We start from the raw sequence: 25199 nt of genomic DNA, 5'->3' as shown, positions 1-25199 counted from the left end.
TTACAGTTACCCAAATATATTTAACCCAGCTTTGTTGTCAATCAGCTTTTTATCTAGAATGTATGGCTAGAGTTCATGATGAATAGGCCTGCAGCATTAGAGTATGCCAGCAATGAGCTGTCAAAAGTGATACTTACCAATGTTCAGATACCAGAAAAAAAACAAAAACAAAAAAAAACCCCAAACAGCTCAGCAATCAGTTTACCAAAGTACCTTTTGTTTTGTCGCAGAACATTGGTGCCCTTTTTCCAGTTGATAACTGCCCTGGGAGAAGCATTTGGTTTACATTCAATGGTAACTTCACCCCCAACTTGAGCAACTGACATTTGTTTCACAGGATTTTTGGAAAAATCCGGGGCTGAAGCTTCAAAAAAGAAAAGGAAAGGAAAAAATGAAGAAACTCATGATATAGCTGACAAAGTAAATTAATTTTCTGAATTTTTCTCTCTGCTGAACATAGTGGGTGAATCCAATTGCCTTTTTGCCTTTGCAGATTTGAATTCAAGTTTTTTATTTGAACTCTAGGAACTTAAACCTGTTTCGAGGTCTTCTATTTATATTGCCTTTTGTGAATTTTGTCCACCTGGAAACAAAAGGATTAGATGGGTTTCATGAACTTTACCAGCTGACAGGTTTCAGAGTAGCAGCCGTGTTAGTCTGTATTCGCAAAAAGAAAATGAGTGCTTGTGGCACCTTAGAGACTAACAAATTTATTTGAGCATTAAATAAATTTGTTAGTCTCTAAGGTGCCACAAGTACTCCTTTTCTTTTTTCTAAAAAGATGAGAATAGCCCAACTTTCTGTGGTAGGCTTTGCTTAGGACAGTCTGAGGACTGGAAGGAATGTTTATTTTAGATCAGGAATGAGGTGATTTAGCAGAGCTCTAACAGGCTGCACAGTGAGTGTGTACCTAGACAGGGTCAGGTAGGCTTGTGTAGCCCATGCTGAAGACCACACCATTGCATCTTCAATTTATTTTTAGCAAGCTAGCTGGATTAAAAGCTAAAGCAGATATGTCTACAGGAACTACAAATCCATATGCCCAGCTGCAGTGTAGACATACCAAAAGCTTGAGCAGAATTAACTGCATTATGCCTGAATCTAGTCCATTGTATTCATTGCTAGAATGTAGATTATTCATTGCAAATAAATTTTTCAATTAGCTTTTTTTTTCTGTTCATGATCTGATCTTGATGTATGAAATCCATTCATTATTCATAGGTATTTGTCAAATAATTTGTGGGTGAAATTCAATCTTGCTGCGAGGAGCAGCACAAGACCTACGCAACATTTAGTGCAAGTGGAGGTCGTGTTTTGATGGCTGAAGTGGGACCTGATTGTTGTATAGGCTGCAAAATGACTCTCTGTACAGGGATGAATTTCATCACATGTGAACAAATTTCAGCCTGTTGTTGAGATTCATATTGAGATTATATGCACTAATTGTGCTGTTTGCTTAAATCATATGACATTTTTTGCTCGCTTGAAATGATGACTGATGTTTTTAAATTGAAGAATAACAAATACTAATTCCAGTAAGTAAGGAATAACACACAATAAGCACCCTTGTTCACCCACAGAAATGCTGCTCACATGAAAATACTGATAAAGAACATCCTTTCCCCCAAACATTCATGCAAACAAAACACGTTTGCCCAAATGTTTGCGAAAAGTAAGGGATACAAACATAGCTGAACTAAACAGCCTTGTGGAATTCAAATAGTCCACAAAAGCTGTGTTTGAAGTATTCAGTCAGCTCTCTTCATTTCTCGCTTTCAGAATTTCGAAATTAGTTTTACATTCTAGCTGACTCATTTACTTACCTATCACTCTTAACTCAGCATTGGCGTAAATTGTATTGTATTTGTTTTCCGCAACACACTGATAGAGGCCAGAATCTGATACATTCAGCATAGCTATGGTAAGAGTTCCATTTTCTATTTGAATTCTCTCCTAATAAAGGAAAAACAAGCAAACATTTTGTCTCAAGAAGTGAACATAAAAGCTGGTGGTCATGAGTCAGAAGCTGAGATTTTGTACTTTTGAATGCTTATTAAAACACTATGAAAATTAAAAAAAAATAAAATAAAGAAGCCAAGTAGCTTAGCTCAGATATATACCTTAGAATAAAGGTTACATGATGGCTGTAATGATATAAGAGGAATTAAGCAAAATTTTTCTCATGAAAATTTTTTGGGGAGAAAAATTCAGATTCAGCAACACCAACATATTTTGCAAATTTGTCTAGATTTTGATTTAATTGTTTCAGTTAAAAAAAACTTAAAAAGAAAAATATTTTATTTTTCTATTTTAAATTACCTTTATTTTAGAAACTTTCTTTAATTTATTTTAATAAATACACACATAAAAAAGTTTGCAAAAAGAAAAGGAGTACTTGTGGCACCTTAGAGACTAACAAATTTATTTGAGCCTAAGCTTTCGTGAGCTACAGCATCAGATACATCCGATGAAGTGGGAGGTAGCTCACAAAAGCTTAGGCTCAAATAAATTTGTTAGTCTCTAAGGTGCCACAAGTACTCCTTTTCTTTTTGCGAATACAGACTAACACGGCTGCTACTCTGAAACCTATAAAAAAGTTTGAAAAAATTAGTCAGGGGTCAAATGTTTTGATTTCAATTTTTCATTTGCCAAACATTTTTAAATAATTGTTTTTAGCTTGACCCAAAATGAATTCTTTGGCAATTTATTAAAATTGCCAGCAAACCAAAGAATTTGTTATTCGGCCAGCTCTAGCTTTAAGGCCCCAGTTCATCCAAGCACTTAAACATATGTTTAACTATGGGCACATGCTGAAGTCTCATTGTTTAAAGGCATTGCTGCATTGCGAGCTAAAGGCTTATGCTTAACACGAAGTGGAGACCAAAGCAGCTGCATCAGGGACAGAGGTGGAGGAGGTGGAAAATGAGGCCCTGAGGGGTTTACCCCCTTCAGCACCTGAGAGACAGAAATCTGAAGGGAGACCCCTCCCCATGTACTCCACCCTTCCCCTCCATCCATGTGGATTTGGGGAAGAGAAAAGCTCCAGAGTATAGCCAGAAACTCAGCAGGCAGGAGCAGATACAGAAGAAGAAGCTGCATTAGGGGCCTTTGGACATTTATGATGTCAACAGACTGTTTCTCAGTTTTTACTTTGGACATTCTCTCCTCTCTGTTGGTTGGCTGTTTGCTCCAACCCCTCACACACCCTCTCTAACAGTCACTCGCCCTCCTTAACAGTCACTTACCTCAGCCTCACTCCACCTGCCCATAATACTCCCTTCATTTCTCCTTCTCTCCTCTCCTCCCCTCTCTTCACCTTCCTCTCTTCAATGCTTTCTCCACTTCCCTTGCTGTTTATCTAATTCCCTCCAAATAAACCTTCCCTCTCATTTTCTTTAAATCATGGAACTAATATGATGTTTGCCAATATTCACTCTGCCTGTATGTTCTCTAGACTTTCCCTTAATGATTTAAGGATTATGATCAAAGGCTACCTTATTACAAATCATAAATATACCACACAACCTGCAGGACACTATGCTGTGCCACTTATAGATTCATAGATACTAAGGTCAGAAGGGACCATTATGATCATCTAGTCTGACCTCCTGCACAACGCAGGCCACAGAATCTCACCCACCCACTCCTGCGACAAACCTCTCACCTATGTCTGAGCTTATTGAAGTCCTCAAATCATGGATTAAAGACTTCAAGGAGCAGAGAATCCTCCAGCAAGTGACCCGTGCCCCATGCTACAGAGGAAGGTGAAAAACCTCCAGAGCCTCTTCCAATCTGCCCTGGAGGAAAATTCTTTCCCGACCCCAAATATGGCGATCAGCTAAACCCTGAGCATATGGGCAAGATTCACCAGCCAGATACTACAGAAAATTCTTTCCTGGGTAACTCAAATCCCACCCCATCTAACATCCCATCACAGGCCATTAGGCCTATTTACCATGAATATTTAAAGATCAATTAATTACCAAACTCATGTTATCCCATCATACCATCTCCTCCATAAACTTATCGAATTTAATCTTAAAGCCAGATAGATCTTTTGCCCCAGCTAACACTCACATATTCCCACATAGAGAAGCAGCTGAAGAGACTAAGACAGAGAATACAGCTAGGCTAGATTACAACAGCATCACGACTGTCTTTGCAAACTTGTCTCTCTCTCATCCACAGAAGCTGGTCCAAGAAAAGATATTGCCTCACCCACCATGTCTCTCTAATATCCTGGGAACAACACGGCTACAAAACAGCACACAACGTTATTTCTTATTGTTAGTTAAATAAATAAACTCTCCTTAAGCCTGACCTCAGTCATCAGTTAAACATTTCAGGTGTCCAGCAGTTTAGATAATATTGCCTAAAACATTTAAGGCATGAGTCATGTGAAAACAACCAGATCCTCACAATCAGAATAAAATTTTGGACTTTTTTCCATTGATAAGCACATTTAGTCCTCCAACTTTGGATCATTTAATAATATACTTAATTTGTGAAAACACATAGTTACTGTCCAACAATTTGATCCATAACTACAGTTTGGTATCCTTTTTATCAAAGGGTAAAATATTAAGTATTTTAGGTAGGTAGGTCCCAAGTCAATTAGGGCTTTACATGACAGTCTTAACCTTAAACTTCACCTGGAAACCAACAGGCAGCCAGCACAGATCATCTAGTGGAGGCTGGATATGCTTAGCTTGAATTTCAGCTTTTACTAGGCCAATTTAATCAACAGTGTAGTGCTGCTGAAGTAAAAACAACAACAACAAAACAAATAAAAAGACCACACACACACGGGATAAATTTGGCCCACATTTTTGTTTCTATGCTTTAAACAATTTTTTTTTCTTCCCTTTTCCTCAGCACTCAATAAAACTGGCGCCATACTACTAACATAACTTAAAATCAAATATTTCAAGTCTTACTATCACTATCCTCCAGGGACAGTAAAAGCCACACTGTAAAGTAGAATACCAGAAAGCAAGAGAGAGTACTCTCTCCAAAATGAATCAGTGAGAAAGAAACCCACAGCAACAGAATATAAATCCCATCATTGAATGCAGGTCTGGAAGCAACAGATTTGTTTTATTATTATATTCTTGAGACGGGCTACACTGTCTCCATAGAATTTAGAGTGCACCATACAGCGTTACAGTATGTAATAGAATCCTCAGCTGAAATACTGTATGCATCTAAAATAAAATATATGTTTGTGAACTAGTCAATGCATTTCATGTAACTTCCTAATAGTAAAAGATAACGCTAGTTGCAGAGATTATTCAATGTCCTCTTGTTACTACATCGATGCATAGGAAGGAGTGCCACTTATTGAGTCAGCAAAAACAATTTCTTCAGCATCCTGTTTTTTTTTCTTCCCCTTGGAGGTCTCCCAACCACGTACTGACCCAATCCAACCTCGAAAATTTGATGAGAGAATAGCCTGGGGTTATGTAGCTGGTATATTGCTAACTAATTAACAACATCACATTACTTATCCACTTTTTTCGTCGAGACTCTGACTACAGATATCTTCTGCATAGTTAGTTCTACCTGCAGGGTGTTTGCTATCCTCTCAATGTATTTTTTTTCTTCTTCTTCTTCTTCTTCTTCTTCTTTTTTTATAGCAGACAGTTTATGAATTTAAAAACCCTTTTAAAAAGTAATACAAACAGTTCACGCAGAAGCTGAATCCCCCCCCCCCTGCATGTTTCATCTGACTCATTTTTTGAGTTATTCAGACAAAATGAAGGGTACAGCATCACATGCACACAAGCAGAAATAACGTAGAGATGACCAGCTATGTGGTCAGAAAGAAGTAGTTTGTTAAACAGTGGACCTATACTATAGAATAAATCTTAGGGTGGAAAGCAGCTTTCTACGATCGTTTCAGCAAGCATAGTGCTGTGAAAGAGTGAATATTTTATTACACTCACTGTACATTCACCTGCAAACTATCCATTTAGTCCATTGAGCAATAACATTCTACATTTTGTTGCCTGAAGTATTCCATTTACAATGTACTGTAACTACGGTGAAAAATATTAGTGAGACTTTAGAGTATTTTATCCCTCTTTTATTAAAAGAATACCATTAGAAAATGGCAGGCTGTAAATAACATCTCCTTCTTCAAAGACAGACTGGATAATTCCACTTAAGAAGGGGCAACAATACTCACAAAATGATCAGGTGGTTTTTTTTTTTCTTCTTTTAGAAAAGCCAAAGTCAAACCCATCTGCTAAACAATGTAAAAAATGTTGTATCTTACCTCTGGCATAAGGGGTTGGCCATTTTTTAACCAACTGTAGGAAGGACTTGGTTTTCCACTTGCTTTACATTCCCAAAACAAGCTGTCATAGAGAGACAGATAGGCATTTTGGATTTTTTTATCCCATTCAGGGAGTGCTGTATTAACAAGACAAAAAGTGCAAAGCATTGTAAATAGAAGCTAGGCTTTTGGTTTGCTCAGTTTACAGCCTTTCACGTGGACCAATATTGTCTCATTGATTCCTTGTATGCCCCGGTCTGTCTGTATCCATCTGTTGTCTTTTGTCTTACACTTGGATCATAAACTCTCTGGGTAGGGACCTTCTATTTGTTCTATGTTTGTACAGCGGCTAGCACAATAGGATCCTGGAATATAACTGGGGCTCCTAAGCACTACAGTAATAATACAGATAATAATAGGGGGACCAGATAGCAAGCGTGAAAAATCCAGACGGGGGTGGGGGATAATAGGAGCCCATATGAAAAAAAAGCCCCAACTATTGGGACTGTCCTTATAAAATCGGGACATCTGATCACCCTAAGTAATAATAAATAACAAACTGCATCCTTGGGGGGTGCACTGGGAGATATCCCTCTGTAAACTCTTCATTGAACTAGGGGACTGTGACAGGATGATGACATCTGCTCTCCCTGGTGGGTTGATCCTGCTCCAGAGACTACCACAGAGGAGAGCAGGCGCACAATCCCTCCTATTCCTTGCTACTGTTTGCCTTCTTTGAGCTGATAGGCATCCCTGAGAGGCATACACAGGGAGCCATCACTGTGTTCTCCTGTAAGAGACTCTTGGGCAGCGTGTTCAAAACATAGAGAGTCTCTTTGTGCACATACCATCTCACTCTCCATTGTAAGGGCCAATCGCAGTCCTACCTTAATTAACAAAGATCACTGTATTTTCAGGGGATGATCAGAACATGATACTTTGACAAAATATCCTTCAGTGTTATTCCTGATACACAGCTAGTTATTGGTTGAATCCTGACTCTGTGTCCCCAAATTGTTCATCCCTGGATGCAAACCACTCTTAGAGTCCAGTCCCTGCATTGGGAATGTGCATTTGTAATAAAAGAACAAGATGGTAAAAGGTGACCATGCTTACTGTTAATTGTGAATCATATTTATTACAGCAGTGCCGGAGGACTAACCAAGAATGGAGCCCGTTGTGCTAGGCACTGTACAAACACAATGTCACAGACAGTTCCTGTCCCAAAGAATTTAGTCTAAATAGACCAGACAGACACAGGGTAGAGGGAATGGACAGAACATTCTGCAACAGTGTGGGAATTAAGCATGAGGAAGTAAATCACACAAATCATGCCAGCCTGCTTATAAAATCATGAAAAATGCTTGTGAAAATATCTGTGCTATTTATATACATTTCATGGCCTACCAACAATTATGAATGAAACTGCAAAGCACAATTAATAAGCTTGCAATCTTAATTGCATTTACTCCATTCATAATTGTATAATTATTCCTTCCCTATGTTCATGGGACATCACAGCTACATGCTGCCCCCATGATATGGGCTGAGAGTAAATTCTCTGTCCATCCCTTAATGTTTCATGTAAATACATGAGATTTCTTTCTGCCTTATATTAACTTTCATAGCTGCAGCATGGCACAGCCCACATTTTTCAATCTGATACTAATACACAATATCTTGTACTCGCTGAAGTTTAAATTGTAATTCAGAGGTCATTTCAAACCTCCAATCCTTTTATTAATCAGCTTAACCTGAAACTGTATTCTTCACTGATATCTCCTGGCAAGGGGCTAACGGACTTCCTTATCTTAGTCTTGTACAGACTATTTTGAAATGCTAACATACTCTAATGTAAAAACAATTCCATTTGCTCACCATAGATTATTAGTTGACCTCTTGCAATGTTTCTTCCTCGAATGTTTCCTGCAATACACTCATAAAAGCCTTCATCTTCCTGCTGAAAATCTGGGATTTCAAGGACTCCTTTGGATTTGTAGTGTTTGATTTTCCTTGCCAATGGGTGTCCATCACTCCTCTTCCAGCTAATACTGGGAACTGGACTAAATAATTATACTGCATTAGATGTGGGGATAGTTCAATCAATACATCAGAGAAAAGATAAAGTGTAATCCCTTAACAATAACTCCAGGGGGAAGAGGGAAGGATTTTAAATAGATTTTAAAAACACTTGCACATTTCTAAAAGTTTTATTTGAAGTGGTCTCCAAGGATGGGATTTTCAGAGGCATCCAAGCGATTTAGAAGCACAGATCCGATTGACAGCAATTGGAAGTGTGTTCCTAAGTCATTGGAAGTGTGTTCCTAAGTCCCTTAAGTGCTTTTGAAAATTCCAGCCTCAGCCAGTACTGCTTCACCCAGATCTGCTCAACTTTTAGCACCAAATTCTGCCATCTGATACCTGAGAGAGAGAGAGAAAGAGAGAGAGAGAGAAAGGAGATTGTGGGAGGAGAGAGCTCAGAAAGCTTGAAAGGGCAGCTAATCTTCATGCAAGCATCTGAATTATTGGTTGATTTTCAGAACAAAACCAACCAATCTGTACCATTTCATATACTCCTCGCTAATCAGAATGATGAAACTTCAGACAGGAACACAAAGGAGGAATGAAGAGCTGTAAATAAGGACATAAAAAGATGTAGTGAAGGGAGAGTACAAAAAAAGAGAAATGAACAGAGAACAGGAAAAGAGGATGACTGACTGTGTCAGGAAGAAGGTAAAGAGACAAGGGAGAATATTTCCTTGTTTCGCATTTTATAGCTTTTTATCGTTTCCATTTATGTTTGGATCAATGTATTCTATATGATAAAAAATAGTCAAGTGTGAACAAGGCTATAAATACTTCTTGAGTTTCTGGTAATATCACAGACAATACACGCTTCACCTTCATGATTTATTGTGTCACCAGAACACTTTGAAATATTAATAGTCTTGCATTTCAAGGTTGCCTTTCATGGTACTGAAAAGTAAAGTAAGCTGCTTTTCCATTGTAGAAGATCTGTTACACTGGGAACAGCTTTTTGAAGAGGCTTTGACTGAATGCTGGAGGGTTTTATTTATTTTTCTTCCCTGTGGCTAGTAATGTCATCAGAAAATATTCCATACTAAAATTAACAATGGCAACAAATATATTTTGTGTAACTTGCTGTATACATGTTCCAAGGGACCAGTAAGTATATGTCCCGATCCTGCATGTCCATCTTCATGGGCAGATCTCTGCTCCTGCATGGAGCCTCATTGTGTATGTCTGTTCTGCTAATAAAACCTCACAGCTGGCTGACTCAGGCTCACAGGGCTCAGGCTATTTAACTGCGGTGTAGACGTTGGGGCCTGGGCTGCAGCCCAAGCTCTGGGACCCTCCCGCCTCGCAGGGAGGACTCTAGAGCTTGGGCTCTGAGAGTCAGCGTCACTGACCTGTATCCACTTGTAGAGTAGAAGCTATAGTGTGTATGAGTCTGTGTCTAATTATATTGAGAGAGAGGTCAAATGTTATCTGTATGGAAATATAGTTATCTAAGTAGGAAAAAACAAATGTGCACACAACAATTTACAGTTAGCGCACCATGAAATATAATGAAAGACAAAATCATGCAAACCTCACTTGGTTTGGGTACCATTGCAAATGCAAAACTAAGACCAGGTGCACTGAAAACTTTGCAAATGTTTTCAGCAATCTAGTCCTGGCAGAAGTTGATAAATTGAGCAGAAGAACGACTTATAACCTAAGCTCCTTTCTGCTATATGAAACAGAAAAGTATAGCATCAAGACCAGAACTTTAGCTGAAAACCCTCTAAGAGCTATTAGAGAACTCCGTGATCTATCCAGCTATCTTAGTATTTCATCATAACTATGCTGCTTACACAGCCAGTGTGAGTCTATATGCAATTCACTCTGGGCCTGACTGTGGCATTTAGCCACAGTCCTGAGTGTGTATATATATGATTCTAATCTGACCCCTCAAATGTAGCTAAACAAGTTACTCTAAGTGAGACTGGGGAATGGCTGAGAGCTAGCTGAAGGAGTCTTAACTGAATTAAAACTGAGGTAACGTCAGTAGCAAGGGAAGCACCTGGAAGAAGCAAGTACGATTTTATCAGTGCCCACAATTAATGTGCTATGCCCTCTTTTGTTGTGCAGGATTGTAACCTACAGCACTTTTGGGGCCCCAAGTCTCTTCTGGATGATCAGATAGCAGTGGCTGTAAACTGATTAATTTTATTACAAAGTAAAATGATTGCTTTTATTATTTGTGGTTCTGCAGGAGGTTATACTCTTTTTTGCTGATGAAGACCAGCTCACTGTTATCCAGGGCTCTGCTTCCATGCACTGGATTATTGCAAAACACACTGCTTCTTAAACTCATGTAAAAATTGCAGTTAGTGTGCAGAAAAGGCCTGTCCCCTCATTATTGTGGTCAAGATTATGAAAAAGATTAGTTGGAGTGGATCTTGCTATAGATTGACTGAAACCATTGATAACAGGCAGGAGACCATGGCAGCCTTTTAAAAATGGTATTGCATATTAAACAATAGGTGAATTGCTAAACTTTTAAAAACTGTATCTTCTGGGGTGGGAGTTAGCTGGCAAAAAGATGACGAGAAAGTAGGGACCATTGGGGGGAGGCGGTAAAAGAAGACAAAAAAAAAGAAAAACTATTAAGTGTATTCACTCATACTTTGTTATCCAGAAATGATTATTTAAATATTTCCTACCCGGTTACTGGTTTGTTTTATCTGAGCAATCACTATTCATGAATAAGGAAAGTCTTCAGCAGACACCAAGGCCAGAGGCAGGGCTCTGTGGAAAAATGCCTCTGCAGTCAATCTGTTAACTCAAAGGTTTAGCAAGGCCTGAGCTGAAGATGTCCTCCTGTTTTCCTTATCCGAACCAGAGCCTTATAATTACTTCCTTGGGGATCTTTCAAGACAAAATCTCCTTTTGCCCCACCCTGCCCCCCTTTCCTTTGTACCAACATGATTTGAAATGCATTTCTCCTCTCTTGTGAACTATTACAGGATGACAGAAGTAAAACTCAGCATTTGGCTCATCAACTTTGCACTATTTACATTAGTAATTGCAATAAATACTCAACAGTACTTTGTTCTCTCATAGTAGAGGCTTAGACCAAGCGAGTGGCCTAGTTTTATCAAAAGCGAGAGAATTCATTTGCGAGGACAGCAGTTCCAGCAGACCTTCTTTGACCCAAACTATAGGTTAAATGACTGCTGTTGCAGTCTACAGTAGGATCAGTGTTTCTGTTATGGGCCTAACATACATAAATAGAATCTGCATTATCTGGGCCGTTTGAGAAGGTTTGCATTTCTCCATTGGCTTTTCTGGTAACTCATTAGCATGGACTTTCCATGTCTTCAATCACTATTTTTTGCACAAGGCAGCTTTTTATCTGGTTTCTACAGATTTAAATGACATTACAAATCTTCCCTGCCCTAAACAATTACTTATTTTAGTCTAAGAACAATGAGGACAATTTTAAAATGTATTGCACTTCACAGACAGCAAAGTCTCGATCTTTTCTTCCAAAATAAAGAAGCACAGTATATAAATGCGTGCAGGTCTGTGAACATAAATCTATAGTTTGTCTGAAAGCTCCAGAGCACCTAGGGCCACTGGCCAGAGCTACTACTTTTATTCATATTCTACAGCACAGACTGCGGAGTCACGCATCCATAAGTTACTAAATTAGAAAAGAAGACAAAAATATTTTATTTTGGGGGATAAGTCTTATCACACTGGGCCTCAATTTAATGTGTTTGTAACACCATAATCTGCACCAATAGGAAAGTTCCATCTCATCCTGAAATGAAGGCACAGATAGCCTAACAGCCAGTCGATCACACTGTACTTTCGTCACATCTTTCATGCTGTGCATCTCAGGGCATTTCACAATAAAATTAAATTTACAGCTTAGATAATTAAGACCATGCCTGGTTAAACAAATGAGACAAAGCTGAGATTTGAAAGCTCCTATAATGTCTGCATCAAATACTGACTCACGAAAGAATTAAGTTCCAAAGGGCATAATAATTAAAGGGCTCAAGCTTCCAATCATTCTGCTTTATTACTTGGAGAGCAGCTGAGGCTTCCATTCCTCTGCAGGAGATGTTTGGTCAGAAGTGTGACAAGAATCAAGTGATCCACCTCAAGCAGGGAGATGGAGATGATCCCCCTGGAGCTTGTAACTGGTGATGTAATGCTAAGGATCTGTTGTCTCTAGCAGTTAATGTGCAGAGCATCAGCGAAAATATCCATTCCCTGAATCAGGAGTGTGAGCTAGAAATTGTCCAACCCATTTGTTGCACATTGGAACTCCTGCTGGCTGGTGTCTCCCTACCAGTGCTTCCTGGTCTCCACTTCTGTACTTCAGGCCCTGCATCCCTCCCAGCCCATGGTGCCCCTTCTCCTGGGTACTACCCCACAGCAATGATCCCACACTCGGGGTCTTCCCCTCCCCGCAGAACCCCAATCTCCTAAGCCAAGCTCGCCTCAGTGACCCACTGCCAGTCTTCATCTAGCCCCTTACCACAAGGGCAAACTGCAGTTTGAAGTGACCACTCATCATCGGCCAGGGGGTTTGGACCTGCTGCCTCTTCCTTCCCTGGCTGCCTCCCCACAGCCCTAATACCTCTTCCAGCCCTGACAGCAAGGCCTCTGCCTGGGGGTTTGCCAGGCTGGAGCTCCCTCAGCTCCTCCTGCCCTTCCGCAGCACTATGCTGTCCAAAGTACCCTTTGGTCCTTCAGGCAGCCAGGTCCATCTGCCTCCAAAGCTGGAGAGAAACTGACTGCCTTCTGGCCCTGCAGCCCTTTTATAGGGCCCAGCCTGGCCCTGATTGTCTGCCTCCCAGCCTTTTTTGATTGGCTCTCCACCCAAGCCCTCTCCAAGTGCTGACTTTTAACCCCTTCTGAGCCGGAGGAGGGTGACTGCCCCATTACAGGAGCCTTCTAGTGATCCTCCATGTCTTCTATTTCAGAAGCCACCAGATCCTAGCAGAGTACAGTGTGTAGAGTTAGCTAGACCTTGTATGTTTTTTATATAGTTAGTAAGCATGTTTGGAAAGTATAGACACAATGCTATCTCTGTCCAAAAACTGTGGCAAGATGATGGGGAACCCCCCATGATAAGTGTTCTGGGTTATGATTCAAAGGGCCTGAGCTATATGGTCCCCATGTATGTGCTTGTATGTTCTCTGATCCAGCAATGGCCATATACACAAGCTCCCAAAAGTATCATTCCTGATGTTAGCAGAGATAATCTATATGGGGAATAGCTATGAACAGGGTTACTGCCAGTCAGAATACAAGTGAATTTTGCATTTGCAGCATGTGTGCCTGTTTTGGGAGCCATTTCGTTTATTTTCACAAGTAAGCATACTCCTATTCCCATTTGGCCCAGGTCAGGATGAAAAAGCATTTCTGGAAAGGTGTCTCATTTTGGAAGTTCCCTCATTTTATCAAAAAACATAAATATTAAAATGCTTTTTAAAAACTCAAAATCAAAACAAAACTGTTCTGACATTTAGTTTTGCTGAAAAAATTTAAACATTTTTGTTTCAGTTTGACCTGAAATGATTTTTTTTTCCATTTGTTTTGTTCAGCCACCAAACTGAAATTAGGTGAAGGTTCCTACCTATCAAAGGAGTGAAACTCTAGAAGAGGACAAGAAGAACCTAACTTGTTTTAAGACTAAGCTTGATAAGTTTATAATAGGGTTGGTATGATGGGACTAAAGACATACAGCCCATCCATGACCACTATTAGCAAATATCCCCAATAGCTGGAGAGGGGACAATAGAGGAGGAGGGCTCTTAGTTGCTACAGAGAATTCTTTCTCAGGTGTTTGGCAGATGGGTTTTGCCCACATGCCCAGGGTCTAACTGATGACCATATTTGGAGTTAAGAAGGAATTTTATCCCAGGTCAGATTGTCAGAGATCCTGGGTGGCTTCTGCCTTCCTTTGAAGCATGGGGTCTGGGTCATTGCAAATTTAAACTAAAGTAAATGGTGGATTCTCTGTAATGTGAAGTCTTCACGTCAAGATTTGAGGACTTCAGTAACTCAACCAGAGCTATGGGCCTACTATAGGAGTGGGTGGGTGAGGTACTGTGGCCTGTAATGTGCAGGAGGTCAGACTAGATGATCATGATGGTCCCTTCTGGCGTTAAAGGCAATGTGTCTGATCCTTTATTGCAGTAAACCCTTTCAAAAGCATAATGAAAGTAAGAATATCTAGCACTATTGATACAGTTAATTCTAAAATGTGACCTTTAATGTCACATGGAGGTAATGTTGTTCAGGGGAATGAACACAAGGCTGGAACTCAGAAGTTTAGATCTCAGTTCTGCCACTGAGTTGCTGTGTGGCCGCGGGAATTTAGTCAAGTAACTCTTCTGAATTTCAGTTTCGTTCTGTGTAAAATGATGAAACTAAAACACATTTAAATGCTTCATTTGTCCTATTCTGTTCACCCTTCTAGTTAATCATAAATGTAACTGCTATTCCTCTGATGGAGATGCAAGATATTTGTGTCCCCCAACCCACCCAATCATCCAACACTTTCAATATTAATTTATTTTCCATCTAAAAGTCAAAGGTTCCTTCATGGTCTGGGGAAACTATACACAGAGTCTTGTTGTATTCTCCAGCATACAATTCACTGTCAGTAGATGATTCATAATTTGAAAATTACTTTTGAATACTGCCTGCTCCATTCACCACTAATTATGGGATCCTTCATGCGTGTTTTATAATTTGATATTAATGTTGGTTTTTAGCTTGGTAGTACATTCCTGTCCTTCAAATATTTTGTGAACAGTTAACTTACATGCAGCTTCTCCATCTACCAGAAAACCACCTCAACCAAGTTAATCTAATATTGATGCTCTGTCCACCTTCACGTTCTTGGCAATTCAACTTGCTGATTTCTGAGATCTATTGTGACAAAAAATTGCCTTCTTCTTGGCAGCCAAAGTGCCAGTGAAGCAGAGTTCTGGAAGGATTCCCCCCCTGCCCCCCGCAGTATATTAATTGGTCTTTCTTCAGTCTGGTACTTCACTATTGGTTATATCTATTATAGCCTAGGGCACCAACACCTTTGTAGAAGTTGCGGGGGGGAGCCAAAGTACCCCCTCTTTCTCTGAAGGTGGCTGCTCTGGTAGTAAGCCAGCTGCCCGCTCTTCTAACAACACAGCAGCCTCTGCTGGGTGAAAGGTATAATAGCAGCACCTCCCCGGCAGAATCTATTATTCTGCTGGACGGAAAAAAATCTGCGGGGGACAAGTTGAGGGAGGGGCAAGTTCCAGCACCAGTAATTAGTCAAATAATGTAAGAGACAGAGGAAGCTAAATTTATCCTTTGACCTTCACTTTTCCAGAACCATACAACCAAAAGATAATGGGCACAATGTTTATTTTCACTTAGAAAAACAATTTTTGATACAATAAAACCTCTTTCTAGGTCTTTTGTCATTTCTAATTCTCACTGTCACCTAATGTTTTTTAATCCTGCTGTAATAAATAATAATAATCGAGACAGTTTCAGACTCCAGTTACGCTCGTTTACAAGAAGAGTAAGTCCCCGGACATCATCGGATGTACCCTGCATTTACATCAACCTAACACCAATCCATTACTATCCCACTTGTTAATGTATTATCATTCCTTGTGTATATATAATAATAAATACACCACCTTAATTATCTTGATCTAAACTATCATGACATTTTTTCTTGAATCACCACTGCTAAGGAAAACAAAACCAAATCAAGACTAATGGATTCTGAAGTCATGAATTATTAAGTCCATTAATTACAATTAATGGTAAATTATTCTTTCTAGTACTGACAATTTATTATGCAGCTGTACTTATTACCTGAACTTTTTCTTCTGTTTCTTGCTTGACTGCAGGTCTTCAACAAGAGACTTTACCTCTGGAGGCAGAATAATTCTAATGATCACCCCCACCCCCAGGCTTCCCCACTAGTCCTTTAGTTTTTTAAGTCACTGGATGAATTTGATCTCTATTATTAGTTTCTGGCAGATTTCGGTATCTGAAATTTTCTACATGGTATTGTTTTCTCACTCTCAATTATTATATATGTGGCACCCACTAGCACACTAGAGTTAAGGGTCAACATTTCAGCTATAATGTCCTTTTTATGTATTTATACCTATATTCATTTTGCCATCTGTAATAGCAGATAATGATCATTTATCATTTACAGTGCCCCCCCAGAGTGTTATCAAAAAAATAAAAAGCCATAGCATAGAGGCTAAGGTCTTTATCTAACACCACTTTTTGGCTATTTCTTAACAGCTACAGTGCTAGTATTGAAAAGCTACAAAGAAAAAAATGAAATTAAAAATGAAGGAGATATTTATTAGCATTTTTTAATTGGAAATGCTTGTTCTTTACTGTTGTTTGCAGCACTGTGCCATAAATATTGCAGAAAAGGTAAAATTATTAATTCTTAATTGAGATGCTTCAGGATTACCTGAGGTCCCAATCATTGATATACTAATTTACATGCTATGTCCAGGGTGTAGGAAATATTGTAGTGAGGAAAAGATATATTTTAAAAGTCAATATTCTTTTAGAAAGAAATGTTAGATCACTGTGTATAAGCAAAAAGGAGAAGTCTAATCGTAGAATTGCCAATAAGTCAACATCTTCATTCTTACTGCGATTTAGAATCCATTAAACTGGGGTTAATAAAATGGATGGCTAAGAACAAAAGACTCAGAAGTCAGAAAATACAAACAATGTCTACAGTTCAAACTTAACTCTGTTCTCATGCTCTTATATCTTAGAGTGCCCATGTGTTTTGCGAGCAGCAGTCAGTGGTGTGGTTTTATGTTCCAGAAAAGGAAAAGGTCGTGTTTCTCTAAACACCGTGCAAGTACTTTCATTTAAGGCTTTTGGAGCGCAAAAGTACAGCAGGTTGTCTATCACCAGCTTAGATGTGAAAGATCTCTGTAATACACAGCACAAAGACATTGAGAGCTGATGGCATTGGCTGACCCAAGTGGACTAATAGTATGAATATATATGAGTGGATAATGGGAATGCAGTTCTGAATCCTAAGAGAGACAATACCTCATAACAGCTGAGCTATATGAGAGGTATATTTCAAAAAAATGTTGAGCTGATATGTTTAGACTATATAAGGTCCAGATGCCTATATACACCTTGTGGGATTTTCAAAAGCACTGAGGCTTATCATAGAATATCACGGTTGGAAGGGACCTCAGAAGGTCATCTAATCCAACCCCCTAACTCAAAGCAGGGCCAATCCCCAATTTTTGCCACAGATCCTGAAATGGCCCCCCCAAGGATTGAACTCACAACCTTGGGTTCTGCTGGCCAATGCTCAAACCACTGAGCTATCCTCCCCCAAGCACTTAGAACTGTGTGAAGTGATTATTTGGTTTGCTGAGAGTTCCAGAAAAAGAAATGTTTCAGGTTGACCTGTAATTAACGGGGTTTTTTGGGTTGTTTTTTTTTTTTTTTGCAATTACTGGCAAATGAATAAGTTGAAAAAAATCATTCCGGATCGAACTAAATATTTTGTTAGATCTGAAATGAAATGCTTTATTTTGACTTTGAGGTTTTAAAATATATATGTATTTAAATAAAGGGAAAGGAAATTTTGAAACGAAGTCATTTTGAATAGGAAAAAACAAAACATTTTCTTTATAAAATGTTGAAATAGCACATTTTTTTTTTTAGAATTGTTTATTTATTTATTTATTTATTTATTTATTCTGGTGGGTGAACAGGTTGGCCAATTCAGCAAATTTGACACACATTCATTAAATTTTTGGTTGACCTAAATCTGCAATTTTTGCCAAAAAAAGAGAAGAATTCGGTCAAAAAATGTTGCCCATCTTTACATAGGTGACTAACTTCAGTTGAAATCAGGGGGAGTTAGGAACCCTGATGCTTTTGAAAATTCTAGTGAGCACATATTTGCATATTTACGCTCCTAACTTCCTTTAATAAATGGCCCTATGTAACCTGCTTAAGAATGATGCATATACTATCCTGTTTTCCTGCTGTTCTCGTACATGCTTGTCAACTCTGGAATGGTGTCTTTTCACATATTCACATGCTGGTAGAAATGTGGTGCATGGCTGAATTCAATTTAAAAAAATCAAGGACTGCATGAAAGAAAAGAGAGTATATCTGTACTATAGCAAATGTATAATGGAAATATTCTCCTAAAACTCCATTACACAGATTTGAACACCAAACAGCACCCATCCAATACACACTTGTTCCACTCAGTACGGTATCAATGATACCCATATTTATTTATTTATTATTGTACAGTAGTCACTGGTACTTACTGAATGTACCCCAAAGATACCATACCAGTACCGATATCAGCTGTGATTACGTATGTGGAGTAGCAGAAGCTGCTTTGAACAGGTATAACTTGCTCCCTGTTTTAAACACAACTCAGAGAGTACCATACTGTTTAAGGGATTTAGCCTTAGCCTCACCTCCTTTTGGATAGTCAGATTGTGTTCAATTTTTTTACAAAGTGCCCAGAATGTGAGCAAGCCCCATGCACCACATTATTATGCCCTTCTTGGACTCCCTGAAATAATATGGCAACATTTTTTTTAAATGTATAACTTACACGCCTTTTGAGATGACTCCATATAGCCAGTATCTCTTTCTGTCGTATGTTCACCATACATCTGATAAAACTCCTACTTAAACCTTTGAAATGTAAAGCCAGCACTGACTCACCCACTCTTTCTTAAATCAAGGCTTTAAATGTGCATAACTGTAAGTATATAAAGCAAAATCACAGTCTTGCAGAGGGGGAATCAGATTTGTTAAATGTAGAAGACTAATCTGGGAGAAATTGTCATAAAAATTGTTAATTTTTTTCCTCCTATTAGTTTTGTTTGTTTGTTTTGTTAATTTATTTTATTTTTCTTCTTCTCACAGTGGTTTCTGGAGGAACATTTGATTAATTTGTCTTCTCTGCAACTCAGCCTTTTAACCTCCGGAAAGCTCTAAACATTTAAAAGCTCACAACCTTAAAACAGAATGTCAAATTGAACGAAAACTAAATAGACGTCAACAATCTGAGGGCTTTTCTAAAGAAAATATTTACTCAGGGAACATTCTGATCTTCTTAACCTACTTTACATTTATTGTGTTAACTGACACAGATCCCTACAGGACATGTTGGAAATGATCTTGAGTGCTCTACTGGGATCTTTGTCTTCCTTAGACATGGAGATTAAGGGCATGTCTACACTTACCTCCGGAGCGATCGATCCAGTGGGGGTTGATTTATCGCATCCAGTGAAGACGCAATAAATCGACTGCCGAGTGCTCTCCCATCGACTCCGGTACTCCACCAGAGTGAGAAGCTTAGGCAGAATCGGCGGGGGAGCATCAGCAGTCAACCTGCCACAGTGGAGACACTGCAGTAAGTAGATCTAAATACTCTGACTTCAGCTAGCTGAAGTTGCGTAATTTAAATCTACACCACCCTTTCCCCCGCCCAGTGTAGACCAGGACTAAGATTAGGAAAGCAAATCAACTGCAGTTTCCTGCAGTTCATAGATTTTAAGGCCAGAAAGGACCTTTAGAATATCCAGTCTCCCTTCTGTATAACACAGGCCATAGAATTTCATCCTGTTGTCCCTTTATTGAGCTGAATAACTTGTGTTTGATGAAAGCATATCATTATAGTGAGGTGAGCATTGATGGCTAATCTAAGAAGAGATTCACTACAGTGTTTAGCAAGTTCCCATTACAATTTTTTTTCCAAAATGTATTTATCATAGCAGTTCCAGTCAATTCAATGCCATTTAATAAACACTGTTCTTAGAAAGACCCATGTTGTAGCTGAAAGGGCCAATCATCTCTCAGAAGAACTGTACTCCCAGCAACATTTGACGTACTATGAGAAGGGGATATAACACCTTCTCCATCTCTAAGCAGTTCCAGTTTATCTGTAATTATCCTTAACAAATGTCAGTTAATTGTTTTTAATATTCAAAACAGGAACATGCTTTTTATTTGAAAACGCCAATTAATCATGCAACAGGATAGCTTAGAAACTGGCCAGATCGTCAGCGGGTGTAAATTGGGACAGCACCAATTTGAATTACACCAGTTGAATTACACCAGCTGAGGATCTGGCTCACTCTATTGCTGACTGAATGTCATACTGAACAACGTGTTGTGAAGTATGAGGTAGAAAGTCAAGCTACTTCAACTACTCCTTTTGGACAAGCACAATAGATTCCTATAAATACTATGCCTAGAGGATATGGTCCAGTCCTGATGGATGCTGAGTACCTGTAACTCTGATGGTCTATAATGTGAGGTTTGATCCTTAGCACCTCTCAAGAGATAATCAGCACCTCTCAACAGTAGTTATAAAGTGGACTACACAAACGTCAGTAGCTCCATTTTGGAAGGCTCCTTACAATACGTTCAGGTTCAATCGGCGTGGGTTCATCCCAAGTTCTGTTTTGAGATGTGAATTTGAACACAAAATTTGGTTTCACATAGTATTTTACATGATCTTGACTGAAAACTGCAAATCAGCCCAAGATTGTTCTAAACTAAGGCTTGGGCTTCCTTCCAAGGTTTACACAGCTTGATGAACCTTTCAGTGAATGCAGTCTTAGTTCTGAGTTTGTAACAAAACCAGCCACTAAGTCAGCTTCAGATTTTTGTTTGTTTGCTGGCCTGCATCATTGTGAATATTTAATACAGAAACAATAATAAACCAAAATAAGGGTTGGTTTTTTTAAAGGACCTATCTATGTATTTTTGACATTTGGATGACAACCAATCAAAAAATCTCCACCGTGACCCAGCATTCTAAAGATATTCACAACTCACAGTGACTATCACTGTTGAATAACAAACATTAAAACAAAACCAAAAATTCCTTACTTTCCAAGGGCAAAGCATTCCAGTTTAACAGATGAACCCTTCGCTGCATATGTTGTTTCTGGAAAACGTACTTCAATCTTTGGTTCATACTCTCCCATCACACCTGTTGAACATCAAAACAGCTAGCACTCCATTTGTGTTTGAGACCTGTCTAGTACAACAGGATTTCAGTGTAAAAGAAAGGATGTGGTTATTTCTAAAATTAGAGCCTCATCCTGTTCCCATGGGAATCAATCAGCATTTTTCATATGATTTCAGAGGGAGTAGGACTGGGGTTCTGCATAAATATGACCCCTGTGCAAGCAGCCACTACAAGGCCCAGGAATTATTTGAGTCTATGTGGATCTTAAGTAGTGCATAGGTTTTGCCCAGGGTAAATTTCACTTGTGGGTCAAGATATTTGAAAAAACCTGAGCACCCAGAAGCTCCCATTCAGAGCAATGACTTCTAATACAAACAGTGTTAACCACAATGCTGTCAAGTATAAAAAGCAAGATGGTTAATAGTCAGTATGAGATGTGGGTGAAGATGAAAACAATGAAAGCAGCTGGGTACTGAGAACTTTTGAAAATCTGATCATTTAATTTAGGTACCTAAACAGGATCTGAAGGTTTTGGAAAATCTGGTCCCAATTTTCTGTACTGAGCATTTTGGAAAATCTGACTAAGGGTTTAGCATCTGCAATGCTTACTGTGAATAGGATCTGTTTGGGGGTGTTTAGCATTGCAGTGATTGTAGGCTTATATTTTTAGTCAATATGCTTAAAGCTGAATTTCCTGACTACACAGGGCTGTTCAATCTGTTCAGTGTCTTCATCCATATTCCATATTGGCTATAAACCAGTGCTTCTTTTTTTTATGTTTAACAAGAATTTCATTAACATTATGTGTGTTTTCTTCACTGTCGCACAGTGCTTCAGAGATCACCGGCCTGGGGCCTAATCCAAACACTACTGATGTTAATGGAAATACTCCCATGAATTTCAGTATGCTCTGGATCAGGCCCCTACTCTCCCTAATGTAAAGAAAGAGGTTAGAAGATAAGGAGCAGAAGAGGTATGGAAAAAAGGTGGATGGAGGAAGGAGGGTAGGAAAAAAGGAGCGTGTTGGTAGAAAGGGGCAAAGAAGAATAGGAGCAAAACATAGGGTGTTTGTACCCATGTTTTATATAAAATAACTAACTTATGAGCTATGGAGCTATACATTTGTTTGGGGGCTGTGGTATTTGTGCAAACAACACAAAAATTGATCTTCTGAATTAAAAGACCATCAGACCTTGCCCTATAATGCATATTTGTCTTTTATTTATTCTAGGAACATAACCTTCTGCTGTATTTTGTTAGTTTATCAGAGTACTTCGAAAGCAGTATGAAGGATTACAATTTAGGTAAACAATGCCATCAAAAAACTTTGCTAACAGGTTTCCCAGCTATATATTCCCCATTGTGAACATTTATTTAGACAGCTACCTAAAAGATATTTGTTTTTTTCTCACTCCAGTGACTCACTTAGTTTTGAGCTACCTCTGGATTTTATATTTGAGCAATAACTTGAATTTAAGTTTAGAAAGCTTTGTCAAATTCAAATCCAAACAAGCCTTCCTGGGAAGAATAAAATTAGAATGGGGAAATGGCATTCTTTTGCTTTCTTTCCATTGTATTACGTTTTGGCTTGTTGTAGATGTGTTTATTAATTAACCCTAAACTGAACCTCTTTCTTCATTTTACCAACTAAGACCTGATCCAAAGTCCACTAAGGTAAAAAGGAATCTTTGGATCAGGATCCAAATAAGAAGTATGAATCTGCATGTTTGTCTACAGGGATTTGTTATTGCCTCAGAATGAATAGCTAACATCAAAGTCAAATAAATGATTTTAATAAGTTTTGTATTTTTTCCAGATAGTCACATTAAAAGAACTTACCATCACTACGGAGGATGAGTGGAGTGGGTGGGCCCCGAACACTTTGTTCTGATTTAGCATTAGTTACAATACAGGTGTAATTGCCCACATCAGATGGCTCTACTTTGGCGATGTATAGATTTCCTGTCTCTTGGGATACAAATCGACGACTATCCTCCTGAACATACAAGGGGTTATCATTGAAGATCCAAGCATAGGAAAGGTCTGGAAAACATCAAATATTCATCACGCATCCTTTCCAATGTACTCTATTCCATGTTAGAGTCAAACCCAAATGTAGCCCGTTTCAAATATCCAGTCATCCTTACAGGAGAAATTTGGTATGAATTCAGATTAAATAAGCATTTGTTCATCCTAAAACATAAATCAAACCTTTTCAGAAATTCACCAACTTTTGTGCACCACTCATTTTCTTTTTCTATTGCCAATCTATTTCTTGGCTTCAACAAGAAGAAGAAACAAAAGTGCTGAAGTGCCATTGAAAAGCTGTTTTAGTAAGTAATTTCCATTTATAATACTGTCCTTCTAAATATCTGACAGTTCTATTGCTCTTTGCATGGCATTTTGGCTCCCACATATCCTTATATTTATTCTGGAAGCTTACTGTGTTTATATGTGTGTAGAAAAAGCTTGTTTCTATCCCGGCTATCCATCTAGATATTTGCAGGCTATTTGAATCCCATCTCTTCATTGAGACATTTGTAAGCTATTTCTAGGTATTTGTGGCCCCATTACCACAGTGTCTGAAAGCTTTTCAGATATTTGAGAAAAGAAACAACAATAACAATCCTGCTTTCTGTTTCTTTCCACCCCATAGGAGAAATGGTTTGATATTAGCATAAGTTTTTGTAGGATGGCTTATTTATATTTGGGTGTGTAACTTGGTGTGAATTTGTTTTTTAGTTCGGAAGATAGTTCTATGGCACTTCTCGTCTGCTCTAAGAGACAGTTTCATAGATTCAGATCTGGTGAAATTTACATATCTTCCACACAGTTTTATTCTTGACAGTTGTATTCTACTGGTGGTACGTATATGTTGTGGGAGGTCACAATTATGGAGGGAGAGGTGAGTTCTCAAGTAGTTATGGCAAATCTCATCAAGGGCTTTGAGAATCAGAACAGAGACCATTAACTTATCTCCATACTGACATTTGGATTTAAGAACAATACTTGGGTTCTGCTGATGGCTTCAGCTGTCAGCTGTGCTAACACACTGTCTGCACAGACTGGTGTTCTGGTAATTTTGGCTGGGGTTAGGTTTTAGAATAGGGATAACACTCAAAGTGATGATCACTGTGTTGGGCAACTTAAAGTTCAGAAATCTCCTACAAATGAGAAAGGAGAACAAGAAGAAGCCTGCAGCTCTCCCTGCCATCCATGAAGCAAAGGAAGAGGAACCCAGTTTCGTCAACTTCTCCTTTGTTCTCTCCGGGGAAAGAGATGGGGTTTGTGCCCCGCATCAGCCCCTCTGCCAGGGAATAAGAAAGAGAAAGAAATAGGGAGAGGTATCACACCAACACCCAGTATTGTATACCTACTGCTTGTTTGTGTAGTGCTGCTCTTTACTGATGGAATCAAACAAGACCTAATGTGCATTTATCTCACCTTCTCATATAAGAGATTGGCCTTAATACTACTGCATCTAAACAACTCTTTCCGTAGGGCCAGTAACAGAAAATCATGAGTTCTGTTATAATTATCACAGGTATACTGTGAGATAACTTACTCTATTCTGAAGATTACTGAATACCCAAATGGAGGAGTATACTGAATCCTGTACATCAAGTTCCATGTTCATCCCAATATTCTATTGGCCCCTTCTCTTCTGTTTTAAGCAACATGAGAAAAAATAGGGTGATTTAAGGGTATATCACCATATTCCCAAGAAGGGAGGACATGAGGGCCTCATATGGTTATACTTTATTTTTTCTATAATTTATTTTAAGAATAGGACAACGTGCATGTCCTTTGCTACCATCTACCTCTTGATCTCTTGTAACTCTCGCCCTTCTATGTCTCACTTCAGTGCTGCAT

At 38.8% G+C, this 25199-nt stretch overlaps 1 protein-coding gene across 3 annotated transcripts in view; it reads right to left on the bottom strand.

Annotated features, from left to right (window-relative positions):
- The window catches only part of CNTN6 (contactin 6), a 218315-nt gene that overhangs the window by 58348 nt on the left and 134768 nt on the right, over nucleotides 1-25199 (bottom strand). For all 3 annotated transcript variants that reach the window (XM_074957524.1, XM_074957523.1, XM_074957522.1), the window contains 6 exons: nucleotides 23166-23369; nucleotides 21245-21347; nucleotides 8156-8340; nucleotides 6278-6414; nucleotides 1824-1953; nucleotides 214-364 (listed from right to left, as the gene is read on the bottom strand). In XM_074957524.1, coding sequence (XP_074813625.1) covers nucleotides 214-364; nucleotides 1824-1953; nucleotides 6278-6414; nucleotides 8156-8340; nucleotides 21245-21347; nucleotides 23166-23369 — 910 coding nt within the window. The remainder of the gene's footprint in view (nucleotides 1-213; nucleotides 365-1823; nucleotides 1954-6277; nucleotides 6415-8155; nucleotides 8341-21244; nucleotides 21348-23165; nucleotides 23370-25199) is intronic.

Source organism: Natator depressus, chromosome 7 (genome assembly GCF_965152275.1).
Source record: "Natator depressus isolate rNatDep1 chromosome 7, rNatDep2.hap1, whole genome shotgun sequence".
In the NCBI taxonomy this organism is placed as follows: domain Eukaryota; kingdom Metazoa; phylum Chordata; order Testudines; family Cheloniidae; genus Natator; species Natator depressus.
This window is presented reverse-complemented; position numbering and strand designations above follow the sequence as displayed.